This window comes from Mustela lutreola, chromosome 5 (genome assembly GCF_030435805.1).
Source record: "Mustela lutreola isolate mMusLut2 chromosome 5, mMusLut2.pri, whole genome shotgun sequence".
Classification (NCBI taxonomy): domain Eukaryota; kingdom Metazoa; phylum Chordata; class Mammalia; order Carnivora; family Mustelidae; genus Mustela; species Mustela lutreola.
In genome coordinates this window covers 107,064,647-107,078,584 of record NC_081294.1, presented here as the reverse complement: position 1 = coordinate 107,078,584, position 13,938 = coordinate 107,064,647, and the positions used below count along the sequence as shown (strand labels likewise).

The 13,938-nt window shown below is 37.8% G+C and overlaps 1 protein-coding gene across 1 annotated transcript in view; it reads right to left on the bottom strand.

Annotated features, from left to right (window-relative positions):
• Positions 1-7,162: 7,162 nt before the first annotated feature.
• FAM151B (family with sequence similarity 151 member B) overlaps positions 7,163-13,938 on the bottom strand; it is a 32,925-nt gene continuing 26,149 nt past the window's right edge. The window contains exon 6 of the mRNA XM_059175348.1: positions 7,163-10,059. Coding sequence (XP_059031331.1) covers positions 9,900-10,059 — 160 coding nt within the window. The 3' untranslated portion in view covers positions 7,163-9,899. The remainder of the gene's footprint in view (positions 10,060-13,938) is intronic.

The window sequence follows — 13,938 nt, the reverse complement described above, 5'->3', positions numbered from 1 at the left end:
CTTGATTTCCATATAGCTTGTTTAAAGGAAGGAATGAACTGTCAGGGTGATGACAACTGTATTAATCATGGATTTTTGTTGTTGGTGGTGGTTTTGTTTTCTGGGTTTTGTTTTTTTTTTAAGATTTTATTTATTTATTTGACAGACAGAGATCACAAGTAGGCAGAGAGGCAGGCAGAGAGAGAGAGGAAGAGAAGCAGGCCTCCTGCTGAGCAGAGAGCCCGATGCCGGGCTGGATCCCAGGGATCCCTTGGACCATGACCTGAGCCGAAAGCAGAGGCTTTAACCACTGAGCCACCCAGGTGCCCCTGTTTTCTGGGGTTTTTTTTTGTTGTTGTTGTTGGGTTGTTTTGTTTTGTTTTGGTATGTGCTGATGCTTTGATATTTTGGGGCCTTGCTAACACTAGAGAGACCGCCCCTCCCAGGGTTAGCTAATTCCTAGGGATAGAAAACAACTTGCCCCAGAATGCATCCTTCATGTGCAATCCAGCCAACTCAGAGTCCATAGTCCAACCAACCAACTCCTTTATCAGGTTCTCACAGGCCTTCTCAGGGCCACTACCCCCCATCCTAGTCACTGCAGGGTCAGGTACCAAACAACCAGTGACAGCTCCCACACCCCAGAAACCACTGAAATTATTCAAACTAGCCAATCCTAAACCTGATTACCTTGCCTCACCCATTCCTTCCTACAGAAACTATAATAAAGGGTCTTGGCCCAGTTTTCCCTCACACTCTGTCTCCAGGCAGACCCTGGTGCTTTCCTACCCTGGCCCTGTGTGAAGTGGTATCCCTGCCTCCTCTTGACAACTGTGAGTAACAAATGGTATTTTCAATGTAACTGTCTCCTGTTGGCCTCAACATATGTGAATAATAAAACAACCTACATTTTCAAACAAGAAGGCACAGTCTTCTTGGAAGTCATAATCCTTAATAAAATAATGTTTGAGTTTATATAGCCTTGTTTAATGCCAATATTCCTTAGATCTAAGTCACATTTTTAAGTGATTTCCAAGTCGCCAAGAGGGTCAGAACATGGACCATGATAAATCCACTAGATTTAGTGGAGCTTTCCATTGGTCTTTCCAAGGTGACATCCTAACTTCTTGTGTACGTTCTTTGAATGTCTATAATTCTTTTTTTTAAAGTGTATGTATGTATGTAAGTAATTTCTACACCCAGTATGGAGCTTGAACACACTACCCCTGACTAAGCCTGCCAGGCCCCCCTGAATGTCTACAAGGTTTTTTGTTGTTGTTGTTGTTGTTTTAAAGATTTTATTTATTTATTTATTTATTTGACAGAGAGAGAGAGAGAGAATGAGAGAGGGGATACAAGCACCAGAAGTGGGAGAGGGAGAAGCAGGCTTCCTGCCAAGTGGGGAGCCCGATGTGGGGCTTGATCCCAGGATCCTGGGATCATGATCTGAGCCGAAGGCAGACACTTAACTACTGAGCCACCCAGGCACTCCAAATGTCTACAAGTCTTAAAGGAAAGGTCAGGAAAGGAAAATCTGGCAGGAGTAGCTAACACAACAAATAGCAACCAAAACAAGTTATAAGACTTTCAATTAGCTGGAATACTGGGTCAAAGTGTAATGATCATGAGTAAGCTACATTTAGGTTTTGAAAATCAGTTACTGGGGCGCCTCGGTGGCTCAGCGGGTTAAAGCCTCTGCCTTCGGCTCAGGTCATGATCCCAGGGTTCTGGGATCGAGCCCCACTTCAGCCTCTCTGCTTAGTGGGGACTTGCTTCCCTTCCTCTCTCTCTGGCTGCCTCTCTGCCTACCTGTGATCTCTGTCAAATAAATAAATAAAATCTTAAAAAAAGAAAGAAAGAAAATCAGTTACTGGGTGCCTGGGTGTCTTAGTCGGTTAAGCAACTGCCTTCAAGTCAGGTCATGTTCTCTGGGTCCTGGGACTGAACCCCACATCCAGCTCCCTGCTCAGCAAGGACCCTGCTTAGCTGACTGAGCCATCCGGTGCCCCGGGAGACAGTTTTTCATCAGTATAACATCATTGTCATTGAGGCATTTTAGAAAGGTGCCTGGCATTACTGGGTATAATGTATATATGTATAGAATATACCCTCTGAAATTTTATTGCTTCTTATCATTACCATAAATGTGTGGATAAGGAATTTGGGAAAACAGAAAACTGAAAAGATTATTTGATAAATTGGTAAAACAATGGTTATATTCTTTCCCCTACAAATTTCCAAAGGACTCCTTTTTAAAAGATTTTTTATTTATATATTTGAGAGGAGAGAGAGTCGAAGTAGGGGGAGCAGCAGGCAGAGGGAGAGGGAGAAGCAGGTTCCCCTCGGAGCAGGAAGCCTGATGCAGGGCTCCATCCCAGGACCCTGGGATCATGACCTGAGCTGAAGGCAGACACTTAACTTACTGAGCCACCCAGGCTAAGCAGAGAGCCTGATGCAGGGCTCGACCCCTGGACTCTGGGATTGTGACCTGAGCTGAAGGTAGAGGCTTTAACCCACTGAGCAACCCAGGCGCCCCCAGCCATCATTAATTTTTGATGTAGTGTTCAATCATTCACTAGTTGTGCATAACACCCAGTGCTCATCACCACATGTACTCTCCTTAATATCCAGCAACTGGTTTCCCCTCCCCCCTGCAACCCATTCCCTTCTGAAACCCTCAATTTGGTTCCCAGAGTCCAGAGTCTCTCATGGTTTGTCTCCCTGTCTGATTTCTTCCCATTCACTTTTCCCTCTCTAGCCTATGGTTCTCTGTGCTATTCCTTATATCCCACATATGAATGAAACCATATGATAATTGTCTTTCTCTGCTTGATTTATTTCACTTAGCATAATCCCCTCCAGCTCCATCTATGTCAATGCAAATAGTGGGTATTCATCCTTTCTGATGGCTGAGTAATATTCCACTGTATATATGAGCCACATCTTTATCTGTTCATCTGTTGAAGGGCATCTCAGCTCCTTCAATAGTTTGGCTATAGGTGGTCATTGCTGCTATAAACATTGGGGTGCATATGCCCTTTCTTTTCACTACATCTGTATCTTTGGGGTAAATCCCTCATAGTGCAATTACTGGGTCATAGGGTATTTCTATTTTTAATGTCTAGAGGAACCTCCATACTGATTTCCAGAGTGGCTGTACCAGCTTGCATTCCCACTAACAGTGTAAGAGGGTGCCCCAAGATCTTAACTCAGGGATGTTAATCTTGACTCAGCATCAAAAATTAATAATTTTTGCTGAATCAGTGATGATACTTCTAAGTCTTTTTTTTTCCCTTTTTAATGTGAGTGGTGGCAGTGAAGAATATGATTATCAGTTGATGCCATGAACTTGATTTATACTAAGGCATTAACAATATAACCTACCATTGTTTTTCTAATATCAGTGTAAATTTCTACATGAAACAGGCAAATGCTATTATTTGTGAATAATAACAATTTCACAAATGGTTCTGACCTCATGAATCTCCTAAAAGCATCTCGGGGGACTGAGGGGTTTGTCAGCCATATGGTAAGAACAGCTGGTCACAATAATTACTGAGGTTTTGTGTCTACTATCTATCCACCCATCCATCAATCCATCCATCCATCCATCCATCCTATTTGTTAAGGGGCTATTCTGACCAGACATCATATTAAAATGAATAGTTTCTTCCTCTAAAACAACACAGATGAGAAAAAAACACAAGCCTGTAGAATAATTATACCCTAGCAGAGGAGGTGCCTCAGGAGAAAGCCCACAGGGCTGCCTGGGGAAGTTAGAAAAGACTCCTCAAAGTAACCCTGGTTTAGGCGCTGAGCTCAACAGGCTCTGTGAAAAGGTCATGCCTTTCTACTTTAATCCAGAGTTTTTGTTTAGCTCTTGAATTCACAAAGTAGCAACAGATTCTCACAGTCAATATTTCAGTTAAATTTTCTGAACTCATATTACATTCTTTCATCCCAAGGAAAAGATAAAGAAGAAAGAGGTAATGACCAGCGTTCATGAACATTCTGTAGTAGCAAGCAAACCCAGAAGTGCTCAGCCACCAGATTTAGTCAGACTAGTCCCCTTACTGGGTAGAAACACAGAAACAAGAACCTCCCTAGAGGGTAGAAGGCCAAGTGAGCCCCTTTCAAGTCCTGACTGTTTTCTCTCTTCACTGGTGGTGGGACTACAAAAATAGCTTATTTAAAATTATGGAATAATTAAAAATACATAGTAAAGGGGCTCCTGGGTGGCTCAGTGGGTTAAAGCCTCTGCCTTCAGCTCGGGTCATGATCTCAGGGTCCTGGGATCAAGCCCCGCATTGGGCTCTTTGCTCTCTGCTCAGCGGGGAGCCTGCTTTCTCCTTCCTCCCTCTCTCTCTCTCTCTCTCTGCCTGCCTCTCTGCCTGCTTGTGATCTCTGTCTGTCAAATAAAAAAATAAAATCCTTAAAAAAATACATAGTAAAGTAGCAATTACTTGGGGGAGAGGGTCTTTAAGAAACTGGTCGAATTAAATAAAGAAGAGCATCCTTCCTAAAGTTAGAGTAAGAGGTAAGTGAGTTAAGGGGCAGGCAGATGGGATTTTGAGTTTTCTTTCCAAGTTGGTATAAAGGAGGAATATCAACAAATCACTGAAAAATATAGCTTCACTTGGCCTCTTTCTATTCTGTTTGGGTTAGTAACAGCACCTGACCCTTTGTTACCCAAGTGAAAAACACATATGGTAGACTCCTGCCTCTCTTCCATACTCTCCATTCTACTGGTTTAAAAAGTCTTAAAAATTCTTCCTTCATAACCTCTTTCCTCTGCCTCTTGAGCATTTCCATTCCCTTTTGCTATCACCTTACCTCAGGGTTTCATCTTTCACTTCTAGAATTCCAAATCTTCTTCTCATGCATGGTAAACACATTTCTAACTCATACTGATAATAAGGCTCCCCTACTTAAAATGGTGCAATGATTCCTATGACCTACAAGAAAAGAAGCAAACTGCTTGGCTGAGAAAATCAATCTGGTCTCTGCATAAATGCCCAGCCTCAGCATGGTGCCTTCATATACTTTTCAAACCGATCAGTCTCTTTCCCAATTAGAGTTCCTTTGCTCTTATATATCTGTCTGAAAGGCCCTTCCTCCTCTTGGTCTACCAGGTGAATCTTACTCATCACTCAAGACACAACTTACATGTTTTCTCTTAATCTGAGCAAAATGCTGTCACTGCAACCTGGTGTATAGCTCCATCACGGGGGTTATGGCAAATATCCAACTTACTGTTTATGGGTCTCTCTCTCCCACCTAGACTGTAAGATCCTTCTGGTAGAAATCATTTCTGAATTATCTGAATTATCAGCCTCGGCACATCAGACATCCATTAAGTGCCTGTCCCCTTCCCTCCTGCAGTACGCCCCAGTGAGCCCTGAAGACACAAATGACTAGACAAATGACAGTCCCTGGATGGTAGGTACAAAGAAGAGAGAGGAGCAGTCACAGTCATGAGTAAAAGAATGACACCGATGGGGAACACTAGACACTAGAACAAAGACCCTGAGCTCCTGCTGCTAAAGTCCCAAGAACTCCTCGATCCTGCCCCCCTTCTTCCAAGTGGTTATCAGAACTTCATGGTTTCACTCATTCATTATACTCCCATATTCTAGATAAAAACAGTTTTTTGGAATACTGTCTTCATCCTTCTATCATTCAACTATTTTTCTTGCCTTGATTCATGAATTTATGATTATTAGCAGAATATAGGCTCCTACTAGGCAAGCTCATATCTTAAATTTCAAGGACAAAGATAGGGCATTTTTTATATATTTACTAGGAAATTATTTTTTATAATTAGAAGGAAAAAAATCTAAGACCCTAACTCCAACAAACAAGCAAATAAACAATCTGTTCTGAATAATTTTTAGCAATTTCCCTCCTTGATAGATGAGTACATATCTGACTAAATATAGTTACATCAATTTTATAGGGCCATAAACTACTGTACTTTATAAAGCTGATTTTTTGAAAAATTGGATCTCGTACCAAAGTCTCTTCTAGGACCAGGATTACTCTGCCAGGCGTGGGAAATAGCCCTTGGATGCTATGAGTTTTCAACACCAATACATTAGACTTGAGAACCTGGAGGGGAAAAATAGGTTATACTTATTTTGTGTCTGGGAACTTCTTCCCAAATATTTTTCTATGTATACAAATGCACATAAAGACATATAATTTTACATAAATAGTATGATACCAGATATTTGTTTTGCTGCCTGCAATATAACACCTTTTCATATTAATAAATGTAGATTCTCAGTGTTTATATACTATTGTATTGCATTCTTACACATTAAGACCTTTATATCATTATTATTTATTAACCAAGTTATGAAGTATCTGTTTTTTTGCCTATTTTTGGCTGGGTTATTTAGCTCCTTTTCAAAAATCAATTTATAGGAGTTCTCCATAGATTCTGAGTATGAACCCTTTGTCAAATATGTGTTAATGGTGTCTTTTGATGAGAGGAGTTGAATTTTGATAAAACCCATTAATCAATTTTTTTCTTTTATGATTAGTGTTCTGTTATAGGAAATCATTGCCAGGGCACCTGGGTGGCTCAGTTGGTTAAGCATCAGACTCTTGATTTTGGCTCATGTCATGATTTCAGGGTTGTGAGATCCAGAGTCCTGGATTGAGCTCCACACCAGATGTGGAGCCTGCTTAAGATTCTCTCTTTCCCTCTCCTCTGCACTTCTTCCCACAGCGCACCCCCCCAATTTTTTTTTTTTTTAATCATTGCCTTGGGTATGGAAATAGGGAAAAATTGGAAACACCTTACACTTTCATATCAATTATACTCCTATAAAGCTGAAATTTAAAAAAGAAATTGCCTACTCTCAAGTCATGAAAATATTCTCCTGTATTTTCTTCTAAATGATTTAATGTTGGGTTTTGTTGTTGTTGTTGTTTTAAGATTTTATTCATTTATTTGACAGAGAGAGACACAGAGCAAGAGGAAACACAAGCAGGGGGAGTGGAAGAGGGAGAAGCAGGCTTCCTGCTGAGCTAAAGGCAGATGTTTAATGACCGAGCCACCCAGGCATCCCTCTTCTAAATGCTTTAGTTTTATCTTTCACATTTGGGCCCAAGATCCAACTCCAATTATCATTTGCATATGCTGTGAAGTAGAGATCAGTTATTTTTTTCCATGTGATTATCCATTAAAAATTTATTTTTCATTAGAATACATTTTACAATTCCCTTATATATTTTTGTTCCCAAGAATGACTTTTTTTTAAGTTTTTATTTATTCATTTGACAGACAGAGATCACAAGTAGGCAGAGAGGCAGACAGAGAGGGGAGGGGGAAGCAGGCTCCCCACAGAGCAGAGAGCCCGATGTGGGGCTCGATCCCAGGATCCTGGAATCATGACCCGAGCCAAAGGCAGAGGCCTTAACCCACTGAGCCACCTAGGCGCCCCAACCCAAGAATGATTTAAAATACACCTTTAAATCTTAACCTAAGTAATAATCAGCTGATAAATTTCTTAATATAAAAGCATTTTTCCTAAAGATTAGTATTTTAAAAAATATTATCAAGGGTCATGTGTTCCCTGGATGACTCAGTTGGCTAAGCATTTGACTCTTGATTTCATCTCAGTTTGTGATTTCACGGTCATGAGATTGAGCCCTGTGTCTGGCTCCACACTAGGCATACAGCCTGCTTAAAAGTCTCTCTCTTGGGGTACCTGGGTGGCTCAGTGGGTTAAAGCCTCTGCCTTGAGCTCAGGTTATGATCCCAGGGTCTTGATATCGAGCCCCGCATCAGGCACTATGCTCAGCAGGGAGCCTGCTTCCTCCTCTCTGCCTGCTTCTCTTCCTACTTGTGATCTCTGTCAAATAAATAAATAAAATCTTAAAAAAAAGAAGTCTCTCTCTCTTCCTCTCCTTCTGCACCTCTACCTCCCTCTAAAATATATGTGTGTGTGTGTGTGTGTGTGTGTGTGTATATACATACATACATACACACAAATATATATGTGTGTGTGTATTATCAAGGGCCAGACAATCAGGTAGCAAAAGTAATCTTCTGGACAAATTAGTTTTATTTAAAACTTCATTAAAAGGCAGTTTATTCATAAATTCAACTCTATAATATAAAGAGTGGTAATTTTAGAAAATTCATAAAGTAAACATTAATTTTTACTATAATTTTAAGAGTTATTCTTTGTTGCTATTGTTAAAATTTTATAATTATAAAATTGCATTTTTCCTTTTGGCAAACAACCATAGAAAGTGAAGTTTTAGGTGTTATTTGATAAATAGCACTGCATTTAGTGGAGCTAAAATTTTAAGTGGAAATATAATTGTCTTCTTTAAATATATGTCTATAGTGTTTCATGTTACACCCCTTACTTCTCTATCTACAATGGACATGATCACATGACAGGTCTAGAAGAAGGGAACTGACTTTGTTGAGTACCTTCTGTGTATTAAGCATTGAGCTAGATGCCTCTATTCCGTGAATCTCAATCTTCGTAACAACTCTTCAAAAGAATCCTCATTTTCCCTCCATTTTTTAGGTAAGGAAGCCAAGACTCAGTGGGGTTAAATATTTCCCAAAATCTATAGCTAGGAAGGTTAAGAAGTGGGGTTGAAAGGGAGGTTTATCTGAATTCAAAACCCAAGCTCTTTTCTCTATACACTACTATTCTCTGGGAGAAAAAGTTGATAAACAAAGACAAATTATGTATCTTAGGACATTCATTGGTAAGTTTCTTTTCAATAATGAAAGAAGTAACGTGTTTTTCTGAGTACCTTGCTTAATATTATGGCACACACCATAAAGGACAGTTAAGAACGTTCACTTACCCTGAAGGACTTTATATAACCTAGCTGAGCAGATAAAACTAACATGTATGACATAATTAGTGAATAATATCAAATAGTTAAAATTAACTGTTAAAGTAAGATCTGGAGGACATTGTTATTGCAGGCATTTTTGAAATGATGACCATGCTGAAGGTCACTGAAGTAATGTTTAGAGTGGACTACATTATGAAAGATCTTGAAAGAGTTAAACTTAATAAAGTGACATTTAAGAGACCCTTGGAGCTTTCTGATCTGGCAAGAGGTGCTTACAAAAGTTTTCTTCAGCAGAAATACTCAGCATATTTCTGAGTAGAATGTGAACAATGAAGTCATGAAGAACTTTTTAAAATTCTCGCAGTAAAACAAGGGCCTGAACTAAGGTGGTCCTGGTGATAAACTTGAAAATCAAATGTTATGTTACTAGGATTAAAATTCTGCTCTTCAGTAGTATTGTACTTACTACAGATAAAATACTACAATTGAAACAAAGAATATAAAAAAACATATATAGTTGTCAGCATGCTCTCAACAATATGGAAATTCTAGATCCATCTAATTTAATCTATATTGTTTTCAGTAAATGGATTTTATTCTGTTACGACAAAGCTGCTCACCTCTGTGAAAATTAGAACATTTTTAAAGCCCTCTTACTCTTCCTTAGTCTTGGAAATAATCAGTTTTTCAGGAAAAAAGAAAGAAGGTACCATAAATTAGTAGAATCTCTGTAATGCAAGGACAACCAAAATGTGATTTATACCTGTATTGCATGGAATATGATTATAGGTTATGACATGTAAATTCTTTCAATTACCTTCAATATATCAAAATTACATTTTATAAAGGGGTTTAAAACATAATTGTCCTAAATTATTATTAGACCAGGCCCACTGAAATCTTTTCTTTCTAAATCTTTTAAATACATACAGTATCATAAGGATATAAGCCTAATAAAATAAGCACTAAGTGTTTTTTGATTAGATGAATTAGAGCATATCATCATCACAATTTATATGGTAATTAATTCAGACCAAAGCAGAGGGTTATGAAACCAAAACATGAAATAATTTAGAAGAATCTTCTTAGAGATTAACTTTGACTCCAATGGCTTGTTTAAATTCATGGTTTTGTGGTTCCAAGATATCATAGAAAACTTGTTTTTTGTCAAAATGGTCTCTAATGCAAAGCAAATCTTCAATGGAATAGTTATCATTTTTTCCAGTCCAAATAGTCAGGCTGTACCTGTGTTAAAATAAAACAGAATTTTATAGTGAAAAGTAAAAGATAAGAAACAGTGATGAGGAATTCTAATAAGCCTAAAAATAGTTACTCTCATTTATCTTTAACCCAAATTCACACAGACAAAAAAATTAATTAGCAGTGCTGGAACATATAGTTCCTGTTTCATTCCTTCATAAACATCAAAAGAACTAGAGAGAAAAAAATTCACATTGCCATCATCTAAATTAGGTAACTGCTATATCTGAATTATAGGATTGTGAAATGGCTTTGGAAACCCAGACTGGTAACCCTGAAAATGGGCCAAATTTTGGACAAAAAAACTGAAGAGATTATAATGCTGAATAAGGAATTTGTTCCCTACACAAAACCTACAGCTCTAATTTGGGTTTTTTTTTTCAGTAGTCAAAGGCATGACTGTAAGGGACTATGAAGAGATACAAAAATCACTGACATTACCAACATTCATATTCACTTACATGTGGCCCCACTCTCCCTTCTGGGGGAGATATAAGACTGCCAAGGGATGTCACTAAGGATGCCAAACAGAATAAATTTAGATCCATTTCTGGGCGTTAAAGAAAACAATAATAAATATATAGCAGATTTATCATGGATGTTAAGAATATACTCAGGATTTTAAAGTTATTTAAATTATATATTTTCATTTCTTCCAGTAGACATTACTTCTATTACAAAACTATTGCATCAGAGTCTAAGAAAATGCAAAGCTCCTAAGTAGTTCCGCACTTATTTTCCCCATAAACATTTCAGAATGCAGGAAAAAAATCTCCAAAGTCCTTCTTCAACTACTACTAAGAAAGTCTAACCACGGTATGTGTTCTTGCTATGTTTGCATATTCCTGTCCTTAAGGATTGTGATACCATTCTAGAGATGCACTTTGAATTTTATGTGGAATTTTATTCCACAGCAGCATTTGGTTTGCTGCACAGGAGCAAATTTTAAGCTACAGGTGAGGACACACACAGACACACACACAAATAAGAATTTCTTTAAGATCTATATTTTTACGACTTACAAAGACTGAATCAGAAAGAATTTAAAAATCTGGATAGATTAACTACTAGTAAACAAATTGAATCAACAATTAAAAAATCTCCCAATGAAGAAAAGCCCAGAACCAGGTGGCTTTTGGTGAATATTTCCAAACGTAAAGAATTAACACCTATTCTTCTCCAACTCTTCCAAATAACTGAAGAGCAAGAAACAATCCCAAATTTATTTTACAAGACCAGCATTATCTTGATACCGAATCCAGAGAAGGACACTATTAGTAAAGAAAACTGTTAAGTCAATATCCCTGATGAATATAGATGAAAAAATTCTCAATTAAATACTACCAAACTGTGCAGCACAATAAAATAATCATTCACCATGATCAAGTGCGATTTATCCCTGTGATGCGAAGATAGTTCAACACAAACAAATCAATGTTATACATCACATTTAATAGAATGAAAGAATAGAATCATATGATCATATTAGTAGGTGCAGAAAAAGCATCTGACAAAATTCAACATCCACTCATGAAAAAATTCAATAAATTAGGCTCAGAAGGAACATATCTTAACAATAAAGGCCATTTATGACAAGTCTACAGCTAACAACATACTCCATAATGATAGGATAAAAGCTCTTCCTCTAAGATCAGGAACAAGACTAGAGTGCCTACTCTCACCACTCTTTTTTTTTTTTTTTAATGTTTTATTTGATCATGGAATCAAGCCTCAAGTTGGGCTCCACGCTCAGCACAGAGACTTCTTAGGACTCTTTCTCCCTTTCCCTCTATCCCTCCCCGCCGAGTCACTCTTTCTCTCAAATAAATAAATAAATCTTAGAAAAAGACTTATACAGTGATGTAATTTCATTTATTTCTCAATAAAACAAAAATACTAAAAAAAACCCTGTATTTTTTTTTTTTTTTTGCTAAAATGGCATCTTTATTATTTTATTTGAACACAATTGTGACTAACCTTATGATAAACAGATAAACTCAGGCTAAAAAAAGGAGCTCTCCAGTCTTACTCTGCCTCTTTTAACTCTCTCTCTATTATATTTAAAGTGAAATAGGAAAAAAAATTACCTCAGGGTACCTAAATTGTATTTATTCAAATCGATTCTCAGGTTTCATTTTTAAGCCCTTTTTTAAATGAAATTATATAGGAAAAATACATAATACATAAAGATGCATTTCAATGAATTATTATAAAATGAACTCTAGTTAACCAAAACACAAATCAAGAAGTAGAGAACCTCCAGTACACTGGGAAGTACCCATATGTCACTCTGTAATCACAACATTTCCTCTACCCTGGACTGCTCACAACCTTGACCTTTGTGGTAGTCATATTCTTACTTTTATTTACTACCTATATAGCCATCCCTAACTAGTACAGTTTAATTTTTGCCTGTTACCTAATTTTATATAAATGGAATCATATGATGCATAATATTTTTTTGGTCTTGCTTCCTTTTTTTTTATCCTTTTTTTTTTTAAGACTTCATCTATTTGGGAGATGGAGAGAGACAGAGAGAGCAAGCACATCTACACCAAGTGGGGGAGGGGAAGAGGGAGAAGTAGACTCTCAGCCGATCAGGAAGCCTGATTCAGGGATTGATCCCAGGATCCAAGATCTGACTGAAGCGGAAGGCAAATACTTAATCAACTGTATGTAAAGAGGTGAAGAGAATCTGCCCATGTCTGTAGATGATAGAGAAAGCCTACCAAAGACATTGCTAGATGAGGGGCACATTCCACCTAAACATTTTGCAACAGTGGGAATGGCATCCCTGAGCTACAAGTGGAAGCTTTCTTCAATTAGGTTTGGTCCCAAGAAGCTATGAAGATAAGGAAAGAGTGAACACGGAAAAGCCATAGTTGTGGGTATCAGACTATTCCTGTAGTAACTCAAAATTCAAAATTTAAGCAACAGATAAAATATTTTACTTAGAGGGGTGCCTGGGTGGCTCAGTCAGTTAAGCGTCTGCCTTCAGCTTAGGTCATGATATCAAGACCCTGGAATCAAGCCCTGCATCGGCTCCCTGCTCAGAGAGGAGTCTGCTTCTCCCTCCCTCTGCCGCTCTCCTTGCTTGTGCTCTTGCTCTCTCTGTCAGATAAATTTTAAAAACATTGAAATTTTAAAAAGGGGGGGCGCTTGGGTGGCTCAGTGGGTTGGGCTTCTGCCTTTGGCTTGGGTCATGATCTCAGGGTCCTGGGATAGAGTTCCGCATCAGGCTCTCTGCTCAGCAGGGAGCCTGTTTCCTCCTCCTCCTCTCTCTCTCTCTCTCTGCCTGCCTCTCTGTCTACTTGTGATCTTTCTCTGTCAAATAAATAAATAAATAAATCTTTAAAAAATAAAACCTAGATAATGGACTTATTTCTTTTTAGAAACCAGCTCTTAGATTTATTCATGTTTTTGATTAATGATTCACTAATTTCTGTCTTTTATCTTTTAAAATTATGTTTTATATAGCTTCATAATTTATTGAGTTGGATGCTCTACTTTCATTTTTATAATTTATTAACGCAAGTATTTAAGACTTTTCTTTTTTCTCTGACCATTGCTTTAGCAGTGTCCCATTGTTTCTTTTGTGTAGGTTTTCATTATTGTCAATTTGTAAGTATCACTCAATTGTAAGTTTTTCCTCAAAAGTTGTTTTAAGAGAAATTTTTTAGGCATCTAGGTAGTAGAGTTATTTTTTTATTTTGGGTTTATTATAGTTTCGGGGTTTACTGTATTGTAATCAGAAAACATCTTATTTTACTTTGTAGATTTTCTTAAGGGCTTCATATATAGGTATTTGTATGAGCTCATGTATTGTATGAGAATATAGTTCGGCTGTTATAATAGAAACCTAAA